Source organism: Pavona decussata, unplaced genomic scaffold (genome assembly GCF_977016875.1).
Source record: "Pavona decussata unplaced genomic scaffold, jaPavDecu1.1 SCAFFOLD_233, whole genome shotgun sequence".
Lineage (NCBI taxonomy): Eukaryota > Metazoa > Cnidaria > Anthozoa > Scleractinia > Agariciidae > Pavona > Pavona decussata.
The window spans coordinates 770,385-791,992 of NW_028145638.1; the positions used below are offsets into that span (position 1 = coordinate 770,385).

At 38.6% G+C, this 21,608-nt stretch overlaps 1 protein-coding gene across 1 annotated transcript; it reads right to left on the bottom strand.

Moving 5' to 3' along the window:
- Positions 1 to 1,586: 1,586 nt before the first annotated feature.
- LOC146458235 (uncharacterized) lies at positions 1,587 to 21,581 on the bottom strand. Its single transcript, XM_085090698.1, has 10 exons — positions 21,265 to 21,581; positions 18,154 to 18,200; positions 17,682 to 17,739; positions 12,981 to 14,320; positions 11,377 to 11,564; positions 9,211 to 9,288; positions 8,847 to 8,894; positions 7,249 to 7,330; positions 5,335 to 5,438; positions 1,587 to 3,234 (listed from the first exon to the last, which is right to left on the bottom strand). The coding sequence occupies exons 1-10, from the start codon at positions 21,504 to 21,506 to the stop codon at positions 3,178 to 3,180; spliced, it is 2,244 nt and encodes a 747-aa protein (XP_084946824.1). The 5' UTR covers positions 21,507 to 21,581; the 3' UTR covers positions 1,587 to 3,177.
- Between the last annotated feature and the right edge of the window lie 27 nt (positions 21,582 to 21,608).

A 21,608-nucleotide genomic window follows, 5' to 3' on the forward strand; every position in this document is an offset into this window, starting at 1 on the left:
TCATTGTAACGGGCGCTGATCAACTCCGCGCTGGTAACGGAATCAAAGATCCCAGCAACGAAACCTCAAGAGCTCCACTGTGCGCACACCGCAAAGTTTATTTCCAAGCCAAAGGTGCGAGAACAGAAATAAACTGGCATGGAGGGGCTAGCGTGTCCTGCTCCAATGTACCGGTACTGTCTATAAACAGTGCAAACAAGAAGGTAAGCAGAGAAGATCCAGATAATGGGCGTTGTGCCTTAAGTGTTAATAAAAAGGATGAAAGTACCAAAGTCAATAGTGCCGGCTGCTCCCTTCAAGCCAGTGTACATTGGAAAGTGACGACTACGGAATATGAGCGCCCTAACTCCGATGTTAAGAAAGAAAACAAACGAAGCAGAACCATGAGCGCTGGCTGTTCCACTCCAGACGGCGAAGACAAGACAGTAAGAAAGCAAGAAGTTGAGTGCTTATCGTTCGGTGTTGGAAAAAGGAAGAAAAGAAGCAAAGCTGCGTACACTGGTTGTTCCAATCAAACAGCTGCGTCAGACAGAAAGATCAACAAAGAAACGACGCAACGAACCGAATGCAACGCAACATCGCCGGAAGAATTCGTCGCTCTCGAATCTCAGAAAACTGATCACAGAAAAGACGTCTCAAAAAGCACGTACTAAAGCAAAGCAGCGAAAGTTGATGGAGTTGATATTGAAGGCCGATACACGCTTTATTGGACAGCCCCAGCTAATGAAAGCTGGTCAAAAGCCAGCTAATGAAAACGCAATTCCACTAAAAGGGCGGTCGAATGCAAATACAACATTAAGAGTTTCAAACCAAGAACCAACTGTAGTCCAGAATGTATTAGGAGGATTAGTGAATACTAAACGCCCATTACCCGCCACACCCTTTATTTTACAGGCAAATGAAGAGTCAATGGTCACAGGTCAGGAGCCATTACCGACCACACCCTCTGTGACAGAGCTCGTGTCTCTAATGGGACAGCTCCAAATTGCGTCATCGGTGGATCCCGTTTCGGATGTTCCTGATAAATCTGATTCTGAATCACATGACGATTGCGACGGTGAATATGACATGTTCCCAGATCTGTAAAGCTTGCCAGAGCAAGTCTTGCTGTAAATCGAGTTACTGGCATAAAATCATCCTTGAACGTTCGAAACCGTATATATTTGATGGATGAACTGACTTGGTGCCTTGAGAATCTGACTGAATTTGTACTTTGCTTCTGGAAATATTGTATAACGTGTCGAGTGGTACAACAACAGACCGCTGTGGGAGCAACTTCTCACCGGAACGGTGCGGATCGAAACGCACCAATCACAGCCGACCATCGTGATATAAATGGTGCCGCGTAACCAGTTGACTTCATCGCCTGATAAAGACTAGCAGTAAGCAGTCGAAACGTTGCGATTTACATCTCAAAGTGAATAAATCGTGAAACAAACGATAATACACTTATTGTTATTGTATAACATGATTCTTGGTTTCGGAAAGTACCTATCGTTGAAGGAATCTTTTTAATTACAGCGCTGGTTGATCTGAGGAAGCCTTTTCTAACCGTTCAATACAAGTAAAATGTATGAATACAAATTAAAGTAAAGAAAATTTTATTCACCTCAATTCCTTTGAACAGAAAGCTGAGCATGTTATTACCTGCCTTTCAATTTTTGGCAAAGGATTATTATTTTACACAAAAATGACATTCACAAGAAGTTTCATTATTATGAGCTTGAAGGTGGAGAAATGGAAGCAAAATGATCAAGTTTACAAATGTTTGCATTGATGTAAAATTGTTTGTACTGCGTATTTCAATAACGCACAAACTCACAACTAACTATTGCGTCTTTGACCGAAAATATAGCTATGTGTACAGCAGATGAGAAAGCCTGTGATCAAGCTCTCTTTTACGTCAGCAGCGGGAGGATTTAGTGAATAAGGCGAGCGAAGGGAGCCGCGGGAGGATTGGGGCGTGGGCCTATCGCAGCTGACCAAATAGAGAGCTTGCTCGTAGGCTACAGATGAGATATGACATACAGAAACCGACGAAACGGATCAAAATCCAGCAATCAAAGCGAACGAACCCGACCTTCTGAAGCTGCTGATCTTTACTTTCTCACACCCCGATATACGATCATCGATGGCCGTAAAGACGTAAGCGTTCGTTGATCTTGAATTCCAGAGTTCGCGTTTTTTTGAAAGACTCAGTCAGTAATGAAAGACGAGATACAATTCTCATGGATAGTAAAGATGTTTAACCAAGAAATGGAACCCTCTTCTACTAGTAGAAGAGGGTTCCATTTCTTGGTAAACGAGTTTCTTTTATTATTTTCTTTAGTAAAGACTAAACTCCGTACCAAAGCTACCTTCATTTCTTTCAGAGAGCGAAAATCTTTACAAAATACGAGCCAGCAACAGTTTATTTTGGAATTAAACCGTTGCCTGTAGCTACTAAATTCAACGAGACTAACATTTGTAATTCAAAAATCTATTATATGCATGCTGGACAGAATGGAAAGGAACGGGAAGATAGATTAAAACATGAAAGAAAGACAGAAAGAACACAAACGCCTGTAGAGGCGTCATTCACTAAGGCCGGTTAGACATGAGGAAGTTTTCCGCGTTAGGGGTCTGGCCATAACAAGTTTGTTCGAAGAGGACCCACCTTGTCTGGGGTAGGCGGCTTATCGAAGACATCACCTATCTCATGAACAATGCGACAAATTATTATTGGCTTCAAACTTTGAGTTGACACAGAAATATTCAGCTAGCAAGAGTCAGCGTTGTTAGATAAACAAGAAAACAAAGCGAAGTTTGAATCTCATTGTAATTTTTTACTGCTGGATAGCGGGGCGGCTATGCAATAGAGACACCATCTTTTGAGGTTGGGGAAGGGAGGTGGGGGGGGGGGGGGGTATAGGTAGAGACTACGATCAATTTTGGTGGTATGGTGGGTCCTGTTCGAGTTAAGTAGTTTTGACCACTTTCCTTTATTCACAAGGTTGCGATTTGATAAAGTTTTTAACTCTTGAGTGAGGTTTTGTTTGACAAGCCTGCTTCTTCAAAATTGACGCGCTACTTTTTGAACTCGTCATTGAAACATTTACTCACCCTTGACACATGAGCAAGTGTAAATTGCCAGAAAGCTAACCAAGGGAAACTTGTTCGTGTACAGCCATTTTTCGGTTAATTTGAATCATTGATTAACACGGGATCAAGCATCGAGGACCATAGCACGGCGACCTACGTGGAAAAAACAAAAAATGAAAAACTACAATTGTAGGTAGTGCATTCCTCTCCATTAACTGGAATGGTTAAAATTTATTTTTTGATGAAGACAGGCTCAGTGCAAAGCCGTTACTTAGTATGAAAATGAACTTTAAAGAAAACAACAAAACCTTTAAGTTTACAAAACATGTTTCGACAGAAACTTCTGTCATCTTCAGTTAGTTAATGTACAAAGCGTTGGAAGTTGAATTTATAACTGAAGATGACAGAAGTCTCTGTCGAAACATGTTTTGTAAACTTAAAGGTTTTGTCGTTCTCTTTAAACTTTTGACTTTCCTGCTTCTATCATGTGTAAACATTTACTGTCATAGAGCGGTTTCCAATTGAGTGTCGTAAAACTAAAACCAAAGTAATTACTCAGGCCAATCGCAACAGATGTAAACAACACAACGAGCCAATCAGAATCCGAAGCAAATACATGTAACTGGCGCCAAGCGCGGGAAAACGTGTGCGGCCAAAACACGATTGGTTTTGGTTTGGATTCCCATTGGTTGAGAAAGTGGCGCGAGTTTTGTTAACCAATCACAGAGCGTAGTAATGCAAAACCAAAGCAAACGCGAAATTACTTTCGACACTCAACTGAAAACCGCTGTATTAATGTCACCTATTTTCTGTGTCACTTTCAGTGAAAAGCCAAAAAAACATATTTGAATCGATGGGATCGTCATGATCATGGTTCCGTTTTGTTAACATTAACCCTACAAGTGCACAGAAACTAGTATTAATTACGTTTGGCCGTGTATGGCTTAGGCAGGAATGGATTGCAACTTGAAAATTTTTTTCAAGTTCTTCCTGTGTATTGTAGAGAAGTCGTTAAAACTCGATTATAGTTTGTTTTTTGTTGGAGAAATTCCCTAATATTTTCTTCCTGGTGCTCTAATAGCAATTTCATGTTAGAAAAAAGGTTCTTTCTCAAAAACTTGAAACGATTTGACCAAAACAGCATTGAAGGCATTGAACCAGGTATGATTTGAATAACACGTAACGCTAGATGACCGTTCAAAATTTTGCTGCCCGCATTGTTGGTAATACTAAGAAATATGATCATGTAACTCCAGTGTTAAAGAGGCTAAGGTGGCTCCCAGTAAAAACCAATTTATACTTCAGGGACGCCGTTATGGCTTTTAAGTGTATGACGAGCATGTCCCCAGAGTATTTAGGTAATAAATTTATTTTTAGAGTTAACGTAAGTGGGCGGGCGACTAGAAGTTCGCAGCAATTGAATATTCCATCATTTAAAACTAAAACAGGGCAGAGATCCTTTTCCTAGAGAATTGTTAATATATGGAATAACTTACCATCTGAAATTAAGCTTAGCTAGTTTTTTATTTACTTAAACTAATTATCATTTTTAATATTTATTTATGTATTGTAAATTGTCACTAAAAAACCCCTCCGGGGAGTGTCAATAAAGTATTGTATTATATTGTATTGTACCGTTCCCGTCCAAATCAGTGTATGAAAGTGTGGTGGTAACAGTCACGGCCGGTGTTAAGTTTTCCATAACTTTCCAGGGCTTCCTTTGAAAAAGAGGCAAAAAATATGGGCAGGCGGCCTAATTTGCGGGTGCCATTTATCGCTTTGGTCATTTTCGTTTCCACGGCCTTACGAGTCTCTTGGCCGCCAGAGCCTTGGTTCGAGAAACGTAGGATTCTGGAGACATGCCTCCTGGGGTCCGTTTCTCGCCGAAAGTCCCGGTTCCTTACCGGGCCCGATATGTATATTCTTAAATGTTTTTTCGCCAATTACATAGTGATTACAGACATGGTGCTTGGCCAATGTTTTCATATTATTGTAAGATTTTAAAATTTAGTATTCAAAGCTAACAAAAATTGACTTCTGCAAAGAAACATTTATCACCAAAGACACTTATCGGGCCCGGTAAGTTACCGGGACTTTCGAGAAGCGGGCCCCTGGGTACAAACCATTTGCTTGCAGTATTCTGTCAAATGGTGTGTTTCTTATAACCCGAGGAACTCGCAAGAGATTTTTCTTCACTGTGCAAATGACAATTTTCTCACAAAACAGCAAAGCGAAACAAAACAAGAGTCTTACCTTTGTGTCTTCTTCTTCCTGTTCTTCTTCATTGTTGGCGTTTTCTTGATTATCTCCGTCTTCTTCATAAACTAATTCAAATTTTCCTGTTACGTTTCCGTCACCTAGAAAAGATGAAAATATCAAAATTGTCGTCAGAAAGCGCTTTACGCTACCTTTTCGCCGTCACCCATTTATAGCAGCGTAAAAAAAGAAAGGCACTCTAAGAGTTTGAAAAACGTTGAAAACTCCAACTCGCGCTGAAAGTAAGCACTAAACTTGTCCACCGCGGCAAAAGAAATCTTGAACACACACATATCTGTGCTGCGGCAACAATAATCCCAGCAACCGGAATACTCAGAGTCGTAATAATAAACACGCTTACAAAAACAGACCTTATTTCTCTGTTCATCTTTGAATCTAGCCGTTTCTGACCATTTCAAAACAGGTTTTCACTTTGTTTATGACGATGTTCTGTTTTGTCTATTTCGTCATATTCTATCACTTGCGCGTGCATTGGAACGCACGCACAAATCCACCCTACCAAAAAAAGATGGGGGACTGGAACATTTACCCATAATTCTTTGCGTACGATAACCCTAAAAACGCACAGGAAAATTCTAAAAACTTTCAAACCTGGCATATACAACGCTCTTAGCACAGGGACGAATTTCGTAAAAAATAAGACTTTCTATGTGCCTATTGGTTGGGTTAGGTGCAGAAGGTATTATGGCAAAAAGAGCAGACGCCATTTTTTTTTTTGCGTAAATGGATGGTGCGATATGAAGGCCTGTTTACAGATGCGAGTTTCGTGAAATTTTTGTCGCACTTTCCTGATGCGACTTTTGTCGCGATCAAGTTACAGCTTTAAATTTCGCGTCAAAACTTGCGGTCATTTCAGCGCAATTTATCGTCCCGATATCACAGGGGTTTCAAACATTTTTGAAACTTGGTGCAAATTTGCAGGATTTCTTGAAAAATCAGTGTACAGCGATATCGCGTTGAAATCGTACCGACATCGCAGATAGTTTAGTCGTTCTATTTGAAGTTCCTCTCGTATGCCGCAACAAGTGGCATTGAATCGCCTATGGTGCGGAGTGTGAATGAATCTGATTCGAACGGTAGATTTCGATAGAGTCCTACAGTGTGACGTTACAAATATTTCAATTTGTGAAATCATAGGATTTGATGAGATATTTGAAATGTCATTCCCAAATCTTAACGAGTTAGTTGATTCTATAAATATCCCATCAAAACCCATAATTTCCCAAATTTAGTTTTTGTGGCGTCTTCTCTTTAGAACTGTTATACGCAATTAATAATTCAAGTTACGTTAGAGCGGTTTTCAATTGATTGTCGAAAGTAATTCGCATTTGCTTTGGTTTTGCATTTCTTCGCTTTGTGATTGGTTTTCAAAACTCGCGCCACTTTCTCAACCAATGGGAATCCAAACCAAGACCAATCGTGTTTTGGTCCCACGCGTTTTCCCGCGCTTGGCGCCAGTTACGTGTATTTGCTTCGAATTCTGATTGGTTCATTGCGCTGTTTGGATCTGTTGCCATTGGCCAGAGTAATTACTTTGGTTTTGGTTTTACGACACTCAATTGAAAAGCGCTCTAAAGATAAAGTATAATAAATTGCTATAACATAACAAGGCTCGTGACTGACTGGCTTCACGGTTGAATAACCAGCGCGGGAAAATGCGCAACTGATGCCAAACGAGAGCAAGCAACATGTAAGGCATAACTGGTTTTAGTTTCTGTTCTGAGTGGATGGAAGACGAAAATGGTTCCTCGGATTGTTTCCAGAGCACGTTTTATTCGTGTTTAATCAATTTTAGAGCTCAGCAAACGCAAACGGGTAAAGAAAAAAAACTATTTTGTACAGTCATTTAGAATCGTTCTGGATGCGCTAAAATAACAAATCATATTGTACCTCGTGTCTTCTTCAATGATTCCTTTGTAAGATCAATCAGAACTGTTCCAGTGCTTGGCTCAAAAGAAAGAACGGTACCCTCCTGTGAGGTCAACAAAAACGAGTAAGGATCGTTTGTAAATCTCAAACTGACATTGGACAGCTTATGAGATTTACACAATGTCGTAATCGTTATCGTAATAATAAATAATACGTCATAGTACTGTTAACGTTAGAGCGGTTTTCAATCGAGTGTCGAAAGTTATTCGAGTTTGCTTTGGTTTTGCATTACTACGCTCTGTGATTGGTTCACAAAACTCGCGCCACTTTCTCAACCAATGAGGATCGAAACCAAAACCAGTCGTGTTTTGGCCGCACGCGTTTTCCCGCGCTTGGCGCCAGTTACATGTATTTGCTTCAAACTCTGATTGGCTCGTTGTGTTGTATTTGCTTCAAACTCTGATTGGTTCGTTGTGTTGTATTTGCTTCGAATTCTGATTGGCTCGCTGTGTTGTTTACGTCTGTTGTGATTGGCCAGAGTAATTACTTTGGTTTTGGTTTTACGACACTATATTGGAAACCGCTCTATACACGGGAACCGTAAGCTCATTTATTAAGCAGAGAACTTAGTGAATAGAGCTCCAGCTAGTCAGGATTCATCGTTTTCGGACTAAGCACCTATCTACAGTATGAAGGGTTAAGCACTGATTCGAAAACGGTTAACTTTTGTCTATTGTGATGGGTAACTATATAAATAAATTAAAAATTACAGTAGTGGTTATGGATTGAAGAAATGAAGCAAACGAATCGGATTCGAGGCTAACCCTATTCTGTTTTTCCCTTCTTTTCCTCTTAAGTTTGAAATACGTTTCACTTCATGTAATTTTAAGTGAATGTTCAAGGCCAGTTTGAGAGAAGGAAACAAGTGATAACCAACAAAAACAGAGATTAGCGGAAACTATGGGTACAGATACAAACTGCTCTTTCAAAAAATGAACTTTCAATAAAAAATAGTAATTTTATAGTAATCTTTATTGAGGTTACCAACGTTGGCTAAATCTAAAGACTAGCTAAGAAATGTATACCTCTTACTAACCGAGTTCGAGGTCCGTACTGTAAGTTACAGATCCTCGTTTTTTCCCGTTGATTTTCACGCTTGGGCCATATATCAACGGGAAAAACGAGGATCTGCAACTTGCAGTACGGATCGAGAAAACGAGGTTAGTAAGATATTTATTATATCTCTGAGGTTAATTGGGCGCGAGGGAACGGAAACTAGTTGAGGTTTAGCGGGCCGTACAGTGAAATATTGAAATTGACCAATCACATTGCGCGTACTAACTAAGATATAATAAAAAGAATTATGAACATAAAATAGAAAAAAACATTAAAGGGATATTAAATAAATTAGCTGGCAGTTATGAAGATTATAATAATTTATGGCATTAGTCTGAGACAGTACTTACAGTCTAAAATGGTAACTATATATAGTATTTAGGCATTAAATGAGTTAGCTTAGCTCGCTTGGAACTGTCTTTTAATGATTGCAGCCATGATACATGTATAGAAACCAGTTTTTAGGGCTCAACAAATTTCATCTAATATTAGCGATAACATACCTTGTAATTAGAAACCTCAGGAGTATAAGAAGCTGACAACTCCAGCACCTGTATAAAGTCATGTAAACATTACTAGAAACAGGCAGGCATTCAAACAAAGAAGGCACAAAGGGACTTTCAACAGCGTAAGTACAATGAACGTCTATCGAGTTCTTCGATTTGTAATCCAGTGCATACATATAGAGAGTATATACAGACTTTAGAAAGGAAAACAAGAAAAAAAACAACTTAAAACATTTTGAAAGATACACAGTTGACTTCGAAATAGAATGAACTTTAAAACCAGATTGGATAAAAACCTTTCAAATACGAACAAATATCGTCAACCAATCGCAAAACTGGGTAAACTTTGAAAAAAACTGACCTTATACGCTATCTTGTCGTTAGTTCTCGGTGGGCCATGGAGTTTAGTGAAAAGCGTGTAGTCTCGCTGTGCTGGTTCCTGTAAGAAAATTAGAGTAACAAATAGCTTTTGAGGAAACATACCATTCAAAGTGAAGCTACTGAGCTATACTTTCCTGTGATGCTGTTTACTATGCTGTACAAAGTGGTTCTAACGTTTGAGTCTGTGGATGAAATGCTAAAGTGTGACCATTCAGATGAAAGTTAATGAGCAGTACTTTCCTGTGATGCTGTTTACTATGCTGTACAAAGTGGTTCTAACGTTTAAGTCTGTGGATGAAATGCTAAAGTGTGACCATTCAGATGAAAGTTAATGAGCAGTTTTTTCATGTGATGCTGTTTACTATGCTGTACAAAGTGGTTCTAACGTTGAAGTCTGTGGATGAAATGCTAAAGTGTGACCATTCAGATGAAAGTTAATGAGCAGTACTTTCCTGTGATGCTGTTTACTATGCTGTACAAAGTGGTTCTAACGTTTAAGTCTGTGGATGAAATGCTAAAGTGTGACCATTCAGATGAAAGTTAATGAGCAGTTTTTTCATGTGATGCTGTTTACTATGCTGTACAAAGTGGTTCTAACGTTTGAGTCTGTGGATGAAATGCTAAAGTGTGACCATTCAGATGAAAGTTAATGAGCAGTACTTTCCTGTGATGCTGTTTACTATGCTGTACAAAGTGGTTCTAACGTTTGAGTCTGTGGATGAAATGCTAAAGTGTGACCATTCAGATGAAAGTTAATGAGCAGTTTTTTCATGTGATGCTGTTTACTATGCTGTACAAAGTGGTTCTAACGTTGAAGTCTGTGGATGAAATGCTAAAGTGTGACCATTCAGATGAAAGTTAATGAGCAGTACTTTCCTGTGATGCTGTTTACTATGCTGTACAAAGTGGTTCTAACGTTTAAGTCTGTGGATGAAATGCTAAAGTGTGACCATTCAGATGAAAGTTAATGAGCAGTTTTTTCATGTGATGCTGTTTACTATGCTGTACAAAGTGGTTCTAACGTTTGAGTCTGTGGATGAAATGCTAAAGTGTGACCATTCAGATGAAAGTTAATGAGCAGTACTTTCCTGTGATGCTGTTTACTATGCTGTACAAAGTGGTTCTAACGTTGAAGTCTGTGGATGAAATGCTAAAGTGTGACCATTCAGATGAAAGTTAATGAGCAGTATTTTCATGTGATGCTGTTTACTATGCTGTACAAAGTGGTTCTAACGTTTAAGTCTGTGGATGAAATGCTAAAGTGTGACCATTCAGATGAAAGTTAATGAGCAGTTTTTTCATGTGATGCTGTTTACTATGCTGTACAAAGTGGTTCTAACGTTTGAGTCTGTGGATGAAATGCTAAAGTGTGACCATTCAGATGAAAGTTAATGAGCAGTACTTTCCTGTGATGCTGTTTACTATGCTGTACAAAGTGGTTCTAACGTTTAAGTCTGTGGATGAAATGCTAACGTGTGACCATTCAGATGAAAGTTAATGAGCAGTACTTTCCTGTGATGCTGTTTACTATGCTGTACAAAGTGGTTCTAACGTTTAAGTCTGTGGATAAAATGCTAAAGTGTGACCATTCAGATGAAAGTTAATGAGCAGTTTTTTCATGTGATGCTGTTTACTATGCTGTACAAAGTGGTTCTAACGTTTGAGTCTGTGGATGAAATGCTAACGTGTGACCATTCAGATGAAAGTTAATGAGCAGTACTTTCCTGTGATGCTGTTTACTATGCTGTACAAAGTGGTTCTAACGTTTAAGTCTGTGGATGAAATGCTAAAGTGTGACCATTCAGATGAAAGTTAATGAGCAGTATTTTCATGTGATGCTGTTTACTATGCTGTACAAAGTGGTTCTAACTTTTGAGTCTGTGGATGAAACCCTGAAGTTTGACCATTCAAATAAAAGTACCTGAGCAGTACTCTCCTGTGGTGCTGTTTACTATGCTGCACAAGGTGGCTCTAACTTTTAAGTTTGTAGATGAAATCCTACAGTGTGTCCATTCAAATGACATCTGCTGCCTGAGCAATACTTTCCTGTGGTGCTGTTTACTATGCTGTAAAAGGTGATTCTATTGGTTATATTATACAAGGACATTATTCCTAAAATCAGAGCAATCTTACTAATATCTGTTACCTTTAATTCAACAACTTTCTTGAAGCCTGCCTGACCATCTTGCTCACTTGTACATTCTGGAGTAATTGGATAAGGTTGGGTTTTATCAAAATTATCTGAGATGTTATTCATCAAGCAATCCTCTTCTTGTCCTTCGGTAGTCTCATCTTCTGAATCAAACCTTATGTGACTTGTTGATAGACTGGAGCCTAGAAGGTACAAGATTAAATGAAGGGCTGAAAGTACATATTGACTGACATAAGTGCATTTCAGATTATGTTTTGTTGTTTTAACCACCGACCGGTTGACTCAGTTGGTTGAGCATTGGACTACCATGTGGGAGGTCGTGGGTTCAAACCCCGGCCGGACCAACACTCAGGTCTTTAAATAACTGAGGAGAAAGTGCTCTCTTTGTAATGACATCTGCAAATGGTTAGACTTTCTAATCTTCTTGGATAGGGACGATAAACCGTAGACCCCGTCTCGCAACACTTCAATGTTCATAACCCTGTGGGACGTTAAAGAACCCAGACACTAATCGCAAAGAGTAGGGCATGGGGTTCCCGGCGTGCTGGTCTGGTCTTTGTGCTATTTCATGATTCATGGGTTGGGTGGGTTGGATGAGGTCGCTAATGGACTGAAAGCATCTGCCAGTGGTGCCTATATATGCTGATGTTCGATCTCACCCTTGCACTGATTCAGAAGTAATGTAAAACCGCATTTGAATATGTACATAAAAAATACGGTATACAAATACCATTACCATTTCCTTCAGGAAACATTGCTCCAATGTTTTATCTGCTGTTTTGCGCTTCCTTTTGTGATAAAAACGGAAATCTTGCCCATGATCATAGGTTTTTATTGCACACGAGTGCATTGGAGCATTATTTCCTGAAGGAATTCAAGGCCCCATGCAAAAACTCCGGTGAATCTGAGCTTAAACAACATAAAGTGATCTGAAAAGTCATTTGGGTCGATTATGCCCTCATGCAGCCCTTCAATTCACTGCAAATGTGAAATATAAACCGCTATTAAATCCTGACCTAGGAAACTAAAAAGAGCTCAAGCGAGGTCAATGAGTTGATATATTTGTTGCAAAACAGCAGATTTGAAAGTGTCTAAAGTATGCTTGGCTGATCTGTAATGAAAAAAGAAGTAAGCTGTTTTTGACTGATTACAAATTTAAAATTGTTAAATTTTGCTCTCTTTCTACTTAAACAGGAAGTTCCGGTATAAAAGGGGCCTGGCCAGGCCATTCTCACCTTCAGTTGACAGTCAACCATCAGAGCATAAACAACTGACAAACAACATGTATAAATTATATTTTTCTACGGCCCTTACTGATAAAATTCGTTTAGTTATCAGAATAAACGCCGTACGTTAAACAAATTAGAACTTGGTATCTTACATTACGGTGGTGATATTATAAAATTTTGCAGCATATTTTTGCAGAGGACGCTTGAGTCAACAACCTGCCACAACTGAAATTTGGTATCTAAATTTGCATTTCACGCCCACAAAGGAGGTGAGGGGAAACAAAGGAGGGGCTTGCCCTTTTATAGCAGAATTTCTGAGTTCCAAGCAAATTATTTTATTTCAGAAAAGGTATGTAGTGTATTTCAAACCTGGCTTCACATTATCTTTTCTAGTTGTTCTATGTTGAACAATTTTCTCTCCTGTAGATTTAGATGATGAGAGCAATGGCAGGATTCCCTGGTGCATGCCCAGAGTTTTAGTTTCCTCCTTATTTTCTATATTGGAACTTGATGACGACGATGATGATGTAGTCAACAGTGATGATGTTGATGAAGATGACATCCTTTTCTGTTTGGTATCATTCCTTGTCGCATCTTCAGACTTCTTCTTGTTTGTATTTCCAGTTTTGGGATTCACCACTTCATCTGTTGCGGTTGAACTCAGCGATGATGATGAGGGTGATGACAGATGTTTCTTTCTAGTGCCTTTCATTACTGCATTCTCTGTCTCTGACATGTCAACTTCAGTTGAGTCGCTAGAAGAACTGGACAATGCTTTTGCAGAAGCCATACATTTTCCCTTTTTACCTTGGGTAACAGTTGATGATTTTCGAGCTTCTCCATCTACACCCCTTCCCTTCTTTTCCTTTGGTGCAGCAACTGTTGATAAACATTTCTTTTGAATATCTTTTCCTGAACCTTTCTGAAATTGAGATTTATCACGGTTAGACTGGTGTTTAGAACCTTTTGGCACTGAAGTTTTCACACCATTTACAATGGCAGAAGATTTGGAATATGACTTTACTGAAGGTCCTGATTCATCTGAAGACTCTGATGATGTTTCAGTAGAGCTGGAACTCTCAGAAGAACTAGAATCACTTTCTGTAGTATTTTTCCCACCAACAAGATCTTTTGCTGTTCCCTTAGTAACTGTCTTTCTTGGTTCAGTATTAGTTTTGGAAGATCCAACAATGCTTTTCCCTTTACCGGTATACTCTGACGATGTTTCAGTAGAGCTGGAACTCTCAGAAGAACTAGAATCACTTTCAGTAGCATTTTTCCTACCAACAAGACCTTTTGCTGTTCCCTTCGTAACTGTCTTTCTTTGCTCAGCATTAGTTTTGGAAGATCCAACAATGCTTTTCCCTTTACTGTTAAACTCCGATGATGACTCTGTAGAGCTGGAACTCTCAGAGACACTAGAATCACTATCTAAACCATTTTGACCAGCTACCAAATCTCTTCTCTTCACACTGCCACTTGTCTTGCTTTTCTTGGCATTAGTTGTTTTTGAAATTTCAACAATGTTTTTTCTTTTACTGGGATTTGCTGTTGAAAGCAAGTTTTGTGATGAACGACTAGGTTTTTGTTGCCTTTCCAAATTTTTACTGGAAATTCCTTTTGATGATTTTCTTGTCTTGCCCTTTGTGACAGCAGAACTTGTTGATGGTAAAGAACTCTTTTCACTGGATTTTTTCCTTGATTTAATCCTGAAAAGTTTAGCAAGAAAGAAAATCAACACTAAGAGACATATATACAAATAGTTGTAGAGCTCTTTGTAAAAGTGTATTAAAGAAATATTTTGTATAATAATTTTTTTTAATCTTTAAAGAACTAGATGTACTTGATTTGCACTAAAAAACAACAAATTAATAAATAAACAAATAAATACAAAAGAACATAGCTCATCTTGCTTCAAGGCCCCTTATACATGTAGCTTATAATAGTAAGTTCAATTTACTTATTAATCATAACTATAACAAATTCTCAAATCTGATACATACATAGTACATACATACATACATACATACATACATACATACATACATACATACATACATACATACATACATACATACATACATACATACATACATACATACATACATACATATACTTTATTTATCCTCGAATTTACAGAGTAGCTTAGAATAGCTAATATCTTTGAGAAAATAAATACTAGAAAGAAAGAGTAAATAGACAAAATAAAATAAAATGAAATACAATTACAATTACAATTCTATCATTATATATACACTATATACATACAACATTATATACACTGTGGAAAGGCCTCATAATTCAGGATCTTTTGCTTGAATTTAAGAAAATCAGATGTCCTGTAAGTGTCCGGGAGAGAGTTCCATATTTTACTAGCTAAGTATGAAAAGGAGTGTAGGCCATAAGTAGTCGTTTTTGTTTTGGGAAGGTCCAGAATATAATTACCACGTAAATTATAGGATGAGGTACGCATAGTTAACATATTCCTTAAATAACTTGCTATGAGCAGGCATGGTTTGAGCATTAATACAACAGTGTACATGTCATGCCTAAGTAATTGGAAAGTACACACCATCATGCATGCTGCAATACATGTAGGATCAATACATATGTAGTTGCTCTTGAACGGGGTCCTTTTTCCCACGTGACGTATTTCGTAAATAATACGATTGTTTCTACATTCATTGAAATGTCTCACTAGAACTTTATTTGTCTCATGCAAGAAATAGTAATGGTTATGACTAATTGGTAACAAGACTTTGTGTCTTCCGATTCAGTCTGTTATTATACTTGTGATGAAACAAATCAGACTCCCATCATGGGGTTGTCTGATTTTGTTAATAGCTTGTATGATTACAAACTGAATTGGACTCCAATTAGTCCAGACCTATTATCATTATTAACAACATTAAGGTTACTTATAGGGAAGGAGGTCGAATTTTTCTCAAATAAATTTTTTTAGATAATTGTTGAAACAAGAAAGGGATGCAAAGTTTCGTGAAAACAGCCGTTACAAATCTTAAAAAGAACGCGAGCTATCTGAAAAACAAAGTTTTGTAGGAAAAGCGGTGAGCGAGTGAAGGTGTCATAATCCAATTTATGCGGGACTGTATTGAGATATTACGCGGCAAAATTTACCCGCGATCTCGAATTACCGGCAAATTTGCATATTTTTGTCTACATCGTGTTCATCGAACGTCACGGCGTTGTATGTAAAATTTGGCTGTGAAACAGCGTTCCATTTTGGATTCATTAAGCATTGCGTAAAAGGTTGTTATGAACAAAGCGAAACTAGAAAAGTCACCTTGGGTGACAGTTAAGAAAAAACCGGGCCCAAAGAAGGTCGAAAAATCATTTGCATTTGACGAAGCCAAAAAACTTCAGCTGGCGGAGAGCGACAAGGGTTCTTGATACAACCAGTCAGATTTTTTATAACTGCCTCGGCAGCAGAGAAATTCGAGGACGATAAATCGGATAGTGGAGAGTCGAACATCAATTTGTAGTCCGAAATCGAAGATGCCGGCGACAATCCAGCCACTTTCGCCGTTGTTGACCGGCTGAAATTAAGCAGCGAACCCCAGCGCGAAGCCTCGTGTACTGATAGCGGTGAGAAGTGCGTGTCTCGTGTCAACGCCGCTGGGGCTGCCAGTTTCATGTTCTGGGTCTATCTGCCGTTTTCTTCTTTGTTTTGGTTTCGCCGGTGGCTCTCTCGCGCCAGACTTGACTTTTCCCATAAAGAAATCGCTTTACAATATTACAGTAACTCCAGTAACACTAAATGCTTACAGAACTCTCCAGGGAATGCATCTTTGTGTTTGATTGGCCGGCGGCATGAGCGTGTTGACAAGTATTTTAATGAGGTGCGAAAACTCGAAAAATGTTTCAAGGCCGAAAACACGGGTTTTGTTTTTGGGCGAATTCCCCATCTTCAAATGAATAATAATAGGGTATGTAGATTTGCCAGATTTCAACGAAATTTGGCCAAAATGGTCATAAGATATTAATGCATGAAAGTGTGTCAGGCTTTAACGAAATTCAAAATATTTTTCCCGTGATGTGTTAACATCTGACGGGACTACAAAAATTTTCTATTGTCCATCTTTAGGATGGGTTTTCTCACAAACCAATAGGAATAAAGAAAAAGCCTGACACCCTTTGTTGGCCTATTATCTCCTGATTGATATTGTGCAGTCTGTTTGGTTGTGCGCCTTTACGTGAGAGCGGGTAATTCAGTTAAGTACACGTCGCTAGTATTGAGTTTGCAGGCCTCTGAGCGCTTATGTATCCAACAAAATAAAAAAACTTTGATATTTTCGCAAACTTCAATTTATCAGCTTTACAGTGATATATAGTTTTCCGTGGTTTTATCGAAAGCAGCGCGCGTACGCTAGATTTTCCTGAAGGCACTCGCGAAACATGGAAGTAACCTTCAGTAAAATGTGAAACAATGCTCAAAAATTAGATTGGTGTACTCAGCATTATAAACTGCTAAAATATAAATAGTTTATAAAATGGAAAATCTTATGATTAGGTATCAAAGGAGTGAGACAAAGTTACATTGTAGGAGTAAAATATGAAACTACTTACAGTGCAACGTGCCTTACCATGGCCAACCAACAAACTCTTTTTTACAAGTTAGCCATAAAATACAAAACAACATGTTTTCAATAATTCTTTGTTACGTCACTTGCCTGTGGACTTTGCAAGGAGGCGTGACCTTTATCAAATTTGCGAATCCTGATTGTTTAACTTGTAAAAAAAAGTTTGTTGGGTGGCCACGGTAAGAAGCGTCGCACTGTAATTTTTGCTCATTGCATGGCCAAAAAATGAAAGCCATGATATTAGAATAAAACTGGTCAGACTAATGAAGTTCAAACAACATACACATATTATGAAAGGTGTTTGTCATTGTGGTTTAAAATGATAGATGAGTTAATCGTTTGTCTCACAATTGAGTCACAAAGATGTGGATCGCGACGTTTCGACCGAAAACGTCGAAACATCGCGATCCACATCTTTGTGACTGAATCGTGAGACAAACGATTAACTCATCTATCAACATACACATACCTTGTATTGGACAAACTGTCATTAAATTCTCTTTTTCTTTTCACTTTCTTCACGGTGTCTATACATCAATTAAAGAACAGTCAGAGCTCAAACTAAGTTAGTTTATTTATAATCTGTTTAACAATGACATAAGGGGTTTAGTTTCTAAAGAGACTGTGGTGCTACATTGGTGGGGAGTGGAAACGATTGATTGGTTTTATCAAAAGAGTTGATAGGCCATAGTAAAGAGATTTGAGGGCTGATGTTTCCAGTGATTGCCCTGGCAAAGAGCTAATGCTTACTGTGCCAACTCTCTTGAAAAAACCAAACAAATTTGGCTATTTTCTGGACTTAAACATTAAGAGTTAAAATGCCATGATTAAACTTGCTACACTTGGAGCTAATCTAACTACCGGTAATTATAATAAACTTCATTGTCACCATCATCATAATCATCATAAGAGATAGTAAATATTCTAGCAAATCATCTCACCTTTGTCACTTTCATCCTCTTCAGTTGGAATTTGTTTCAATTCTACTCTAAAATAAATATGCACAGTATAAATATAATGAAAGCATTAATAAAATTAAACCTATTAAAAGAAGATGTTTTGAACTCAGTTCATTGATACCACCATTTTTGTTTTGCACTGTAGACCTACATCAACATTCATTTACAAACTCAATAGTTTTGTTCTGAATCATTATGCCCTTCATTACAATCTTATGCCTGCTAACTTTCCTGATATTACAAATGCGTGAGATTTTCATATATTTATTTTGTAAAACCCAAATTTCCAAAGATATTCTGATCATATCTGAACTTTACTAATGATATTGGAAGATATGATGTTCTGGTGGTTTCCAAAGTTGCCCTTAGACTTCTCAATATTGCAATATGAAAAGAAACACTGTAGCTTGAGTTTCTATAGAAAATATTTAACCTGGGTTCTTATGTCTTGAAGTTATATCACAGTGGGACTAGTTTTGCCAAACTTGAATTAATTTAGTTTATATGTTCATGCAGCTTGGTTTGAGAAACTATCAGTTGGGCAGAGATGTGAGTCGGGCCTGAGAAATTGACATGCAGGCGTGACATTAATGCTTTTTATCCAAAGATATGAGAATCATGGATAATGCACGAGGGTTGGCAGGCATATATTTTTGTTCTACTCAAGATGGCTTGGGTGGAGGGCCAGGACTGAAAAGTTAATGGCAAGTTATTGTCAAGACCTCTACCCTCTGTCAGACCTGTCAACTCTCCCGGTTTTCCCGGGAGTCTCCAAGTTTTTCATCAAATCTCCCGGTCTCCCGGTTAGAGCACCAGATCTCCCGGGAAATGCCTACCGTGGCCTTTTTCAAAAATTTACATTAACCCATTGACTCCTACACCGGCCAAAACCGGCCATCCCTCGCGCATGCTCCGCGCGTGAAACTCGATACGTTCTCCCTCCCCTCCTGGAGTTTTTTTCGTCCTGAAAAGGTCACAATAGCTAGTAGAATGATAAACCAATCAGAATCTGTCTTTTGCGCATATTTTAAGGCATTTTAGGGGGCAGGGGAAAGGTTTCCTTCTGAACCTACTGCATGGAGCTGAGCAAAATTACAAAATGGTGCCGCGCGTGAATTGGTCCTGAAGTTTCAAGACATGTTTTTTTCATCTTTTAAAGCAAGTACATCTTTTTTAAGCTCACAATGGAGAGGAATAACCGTGAACAAAAATCTACCGTTAAAAAAAGAGAACTTGGAGGCGTTAAAAAACAGCGAAAAGCCGTTTCGCGTTGTGATCTCTTATATTTCCACGCCGCCACCGAAATATGCCTCAAAAGTTAAAACCGAACCGCGGGCTTCAAACGGAGTTTATAAGACCAGGACAATGGTGACAACACGGTAAATGATGTTTTCCGATGTGGATTTGCTTTTTACAAATAGTTTAAGTGATGATTTGAACCAGAATTCTGTAACTTCTGTAATTTTCATCGCAAACGTGCCCGAATTTACTGTGAGTGATCGCCTTGTACAAACACGGAGCGTCTTCAAATTTTACATGCGTGTTTGCACGCACGCAAAAAAACTGAAAGTTTTTTGCCTCTAATAGCAAATATATTGTTTATTTCAATAAAAAGTTTTGTTGGAAAAGCTTTTTGTTGATTTTTGAGTCTTTGTCAATTCATATATTCGTTTGAGAAGAAACAGATGCGTAATCAAGGGCAATTTGCATAAGCGGGGTTGAAATTTGATATGCCAAAGGTTTTCATCAACATGCCGTGAATTTTAGCAATTTTTGCGTTCAAGTGTGTTTTTCGGCAAATGATTAATCGGTAACCATATTATCTTACGTCGGAAAACATTTGTTTAATCATTCCAGTTTAATATGCAGTTAATTTTGGAAGCCAAGAATATTTATTTATCTAGTGCGCAGTTTATCGCGTAAAACCGCTCTAGAAAAAACGTAATGTATGCGAAAACCATGGCAACACGACAGGAGTCAAAGGGTTAATTTCGTTTTTTTCGAGCTGTCAAAAAGGAAAATAACACAGGAAGCAAATTTAGTGTTCTTATTTGAGCTGTTCTCGATAGGAAAACGTAAAACAGAGCAATCAAATTGACATATATTTAATGTGTATCGTAATTGGTCAGAAAATCATTATCACCCAATCAAATCGCACAATACATGGTAGGTAACCGAGAGACGTCGGGAACATTCAGAAGGGTAATTTTCGGAGAGTATTCAGACATTGTCGAAAATGACATTCTTACAATGCAAAGATTTCTAAACGTCTCCAGATTTTTGTACTCCGGGGGTTGGCAGGTATGCTCTGTCCCTCCCCGCCCTTCCCTACACCTGCAAACATGAAATACACCTTCGTAATGCTTAACGTGGCTAAACGTAATTATGGCTAAGTTAGACTCAAGCCAATGCTGGTCTGTGACGTTGGAGGCAGTTATGTATGTTGGGGGTCTCAAACAGGGTTTTGAAGGACTGATGTGAGTTGAGTTGCAGCTCTGTGAGGATGCGCAGTTGCTTGGAGCATTGAATCTGCTCGTGGCATGCTTTGATCTCATCATCATACACTACTTCCTTACACTCCCCCCGTCAAAATGACCACTCAGTGTCTTGTACATAACTTGTGAATCTGCTAACAGCCCCAAAGAAGCTCTATTCCTGATTGCTGTTTGTGTGTGGGAAGGATAGTGTAGTTGACAGTATAGTTGATGCATAATTTACACGAATGTGTGAGCAGTACGAAGTTCTCTCCATAAATGGCAGGTGGTAATCAGTGGAATAAAAAGCATGCATCTACATTGTAATGACTGAACAGCGGCTACAACTTCTGCAAACCTCATAACTCACTGGTCAAACTACAGTAGAATCTCGATTGTTCGTTCAACCCTCGATTTTTCGAAACTCTCGATTCTTCGAACCAAAAGTTGTTTCCTTGGATTTGCTTCGATCAGATTTTTACCTCCGATTTTTGGAACTCCCGATTTTTCTAAGCAAATTCAGTTTCTCTAGCTAGGAGGTTTCCACTGTATCAAAATTACTGTGAGTGTGATCGGTGCTGTGATCTGGACCAAACCAATCTAAGTGAAGTAAAAATACCTTATGTTGTCATTGTGCTGGATAATCTCAATTTTCTCTTGTGGCGGCAGTAGGTAGTCATCGAGGAAGAGATCTATGGAGCAAGCATTTCTCGACAACCCTACAAACCTCTTCTTGATTAAATACTCTAAATCAGCGATCGTGCTACACGTGGAGGTATCTACAAGGAACCAACAGTTTTTCACCTCGGGGAAGGAAAAAGAAAGTTGAAAACTAAGACGAATTCTGACGAAACTAGACATCTTTACGATGGAAGACGTGTTCTATGAAAGTCGTGCTTTCGTCCGCCATTACTTTTTTAGTGTTCACCGCTGGCCAAATACAGTCGTCGAGTTTTGTCGAGT

Coding starts and splice junctions, on each gene's coding strand:
- LOC146458235 (XM_085090698.1), bottom strand. CDS start 21,506: ATGTCTAGTTTCGTCAGAATTCGTCTTAGTTTTCAACTTTCTTTTTCC. Junction 14,321..17,681: donor GACAGTTTGTCCAATACAAG/GTATGTGTATGT, acceptor TAAACTTTTCAG/GATTAAATCAAGGAAAAAAT. Junction 5,439..7,248: donor ATCATTGAAGAAGACACGAG/GTACAATATGAT, acceptor CATCTTTTCTAG/GTGACGGAAACGTAACAGGA.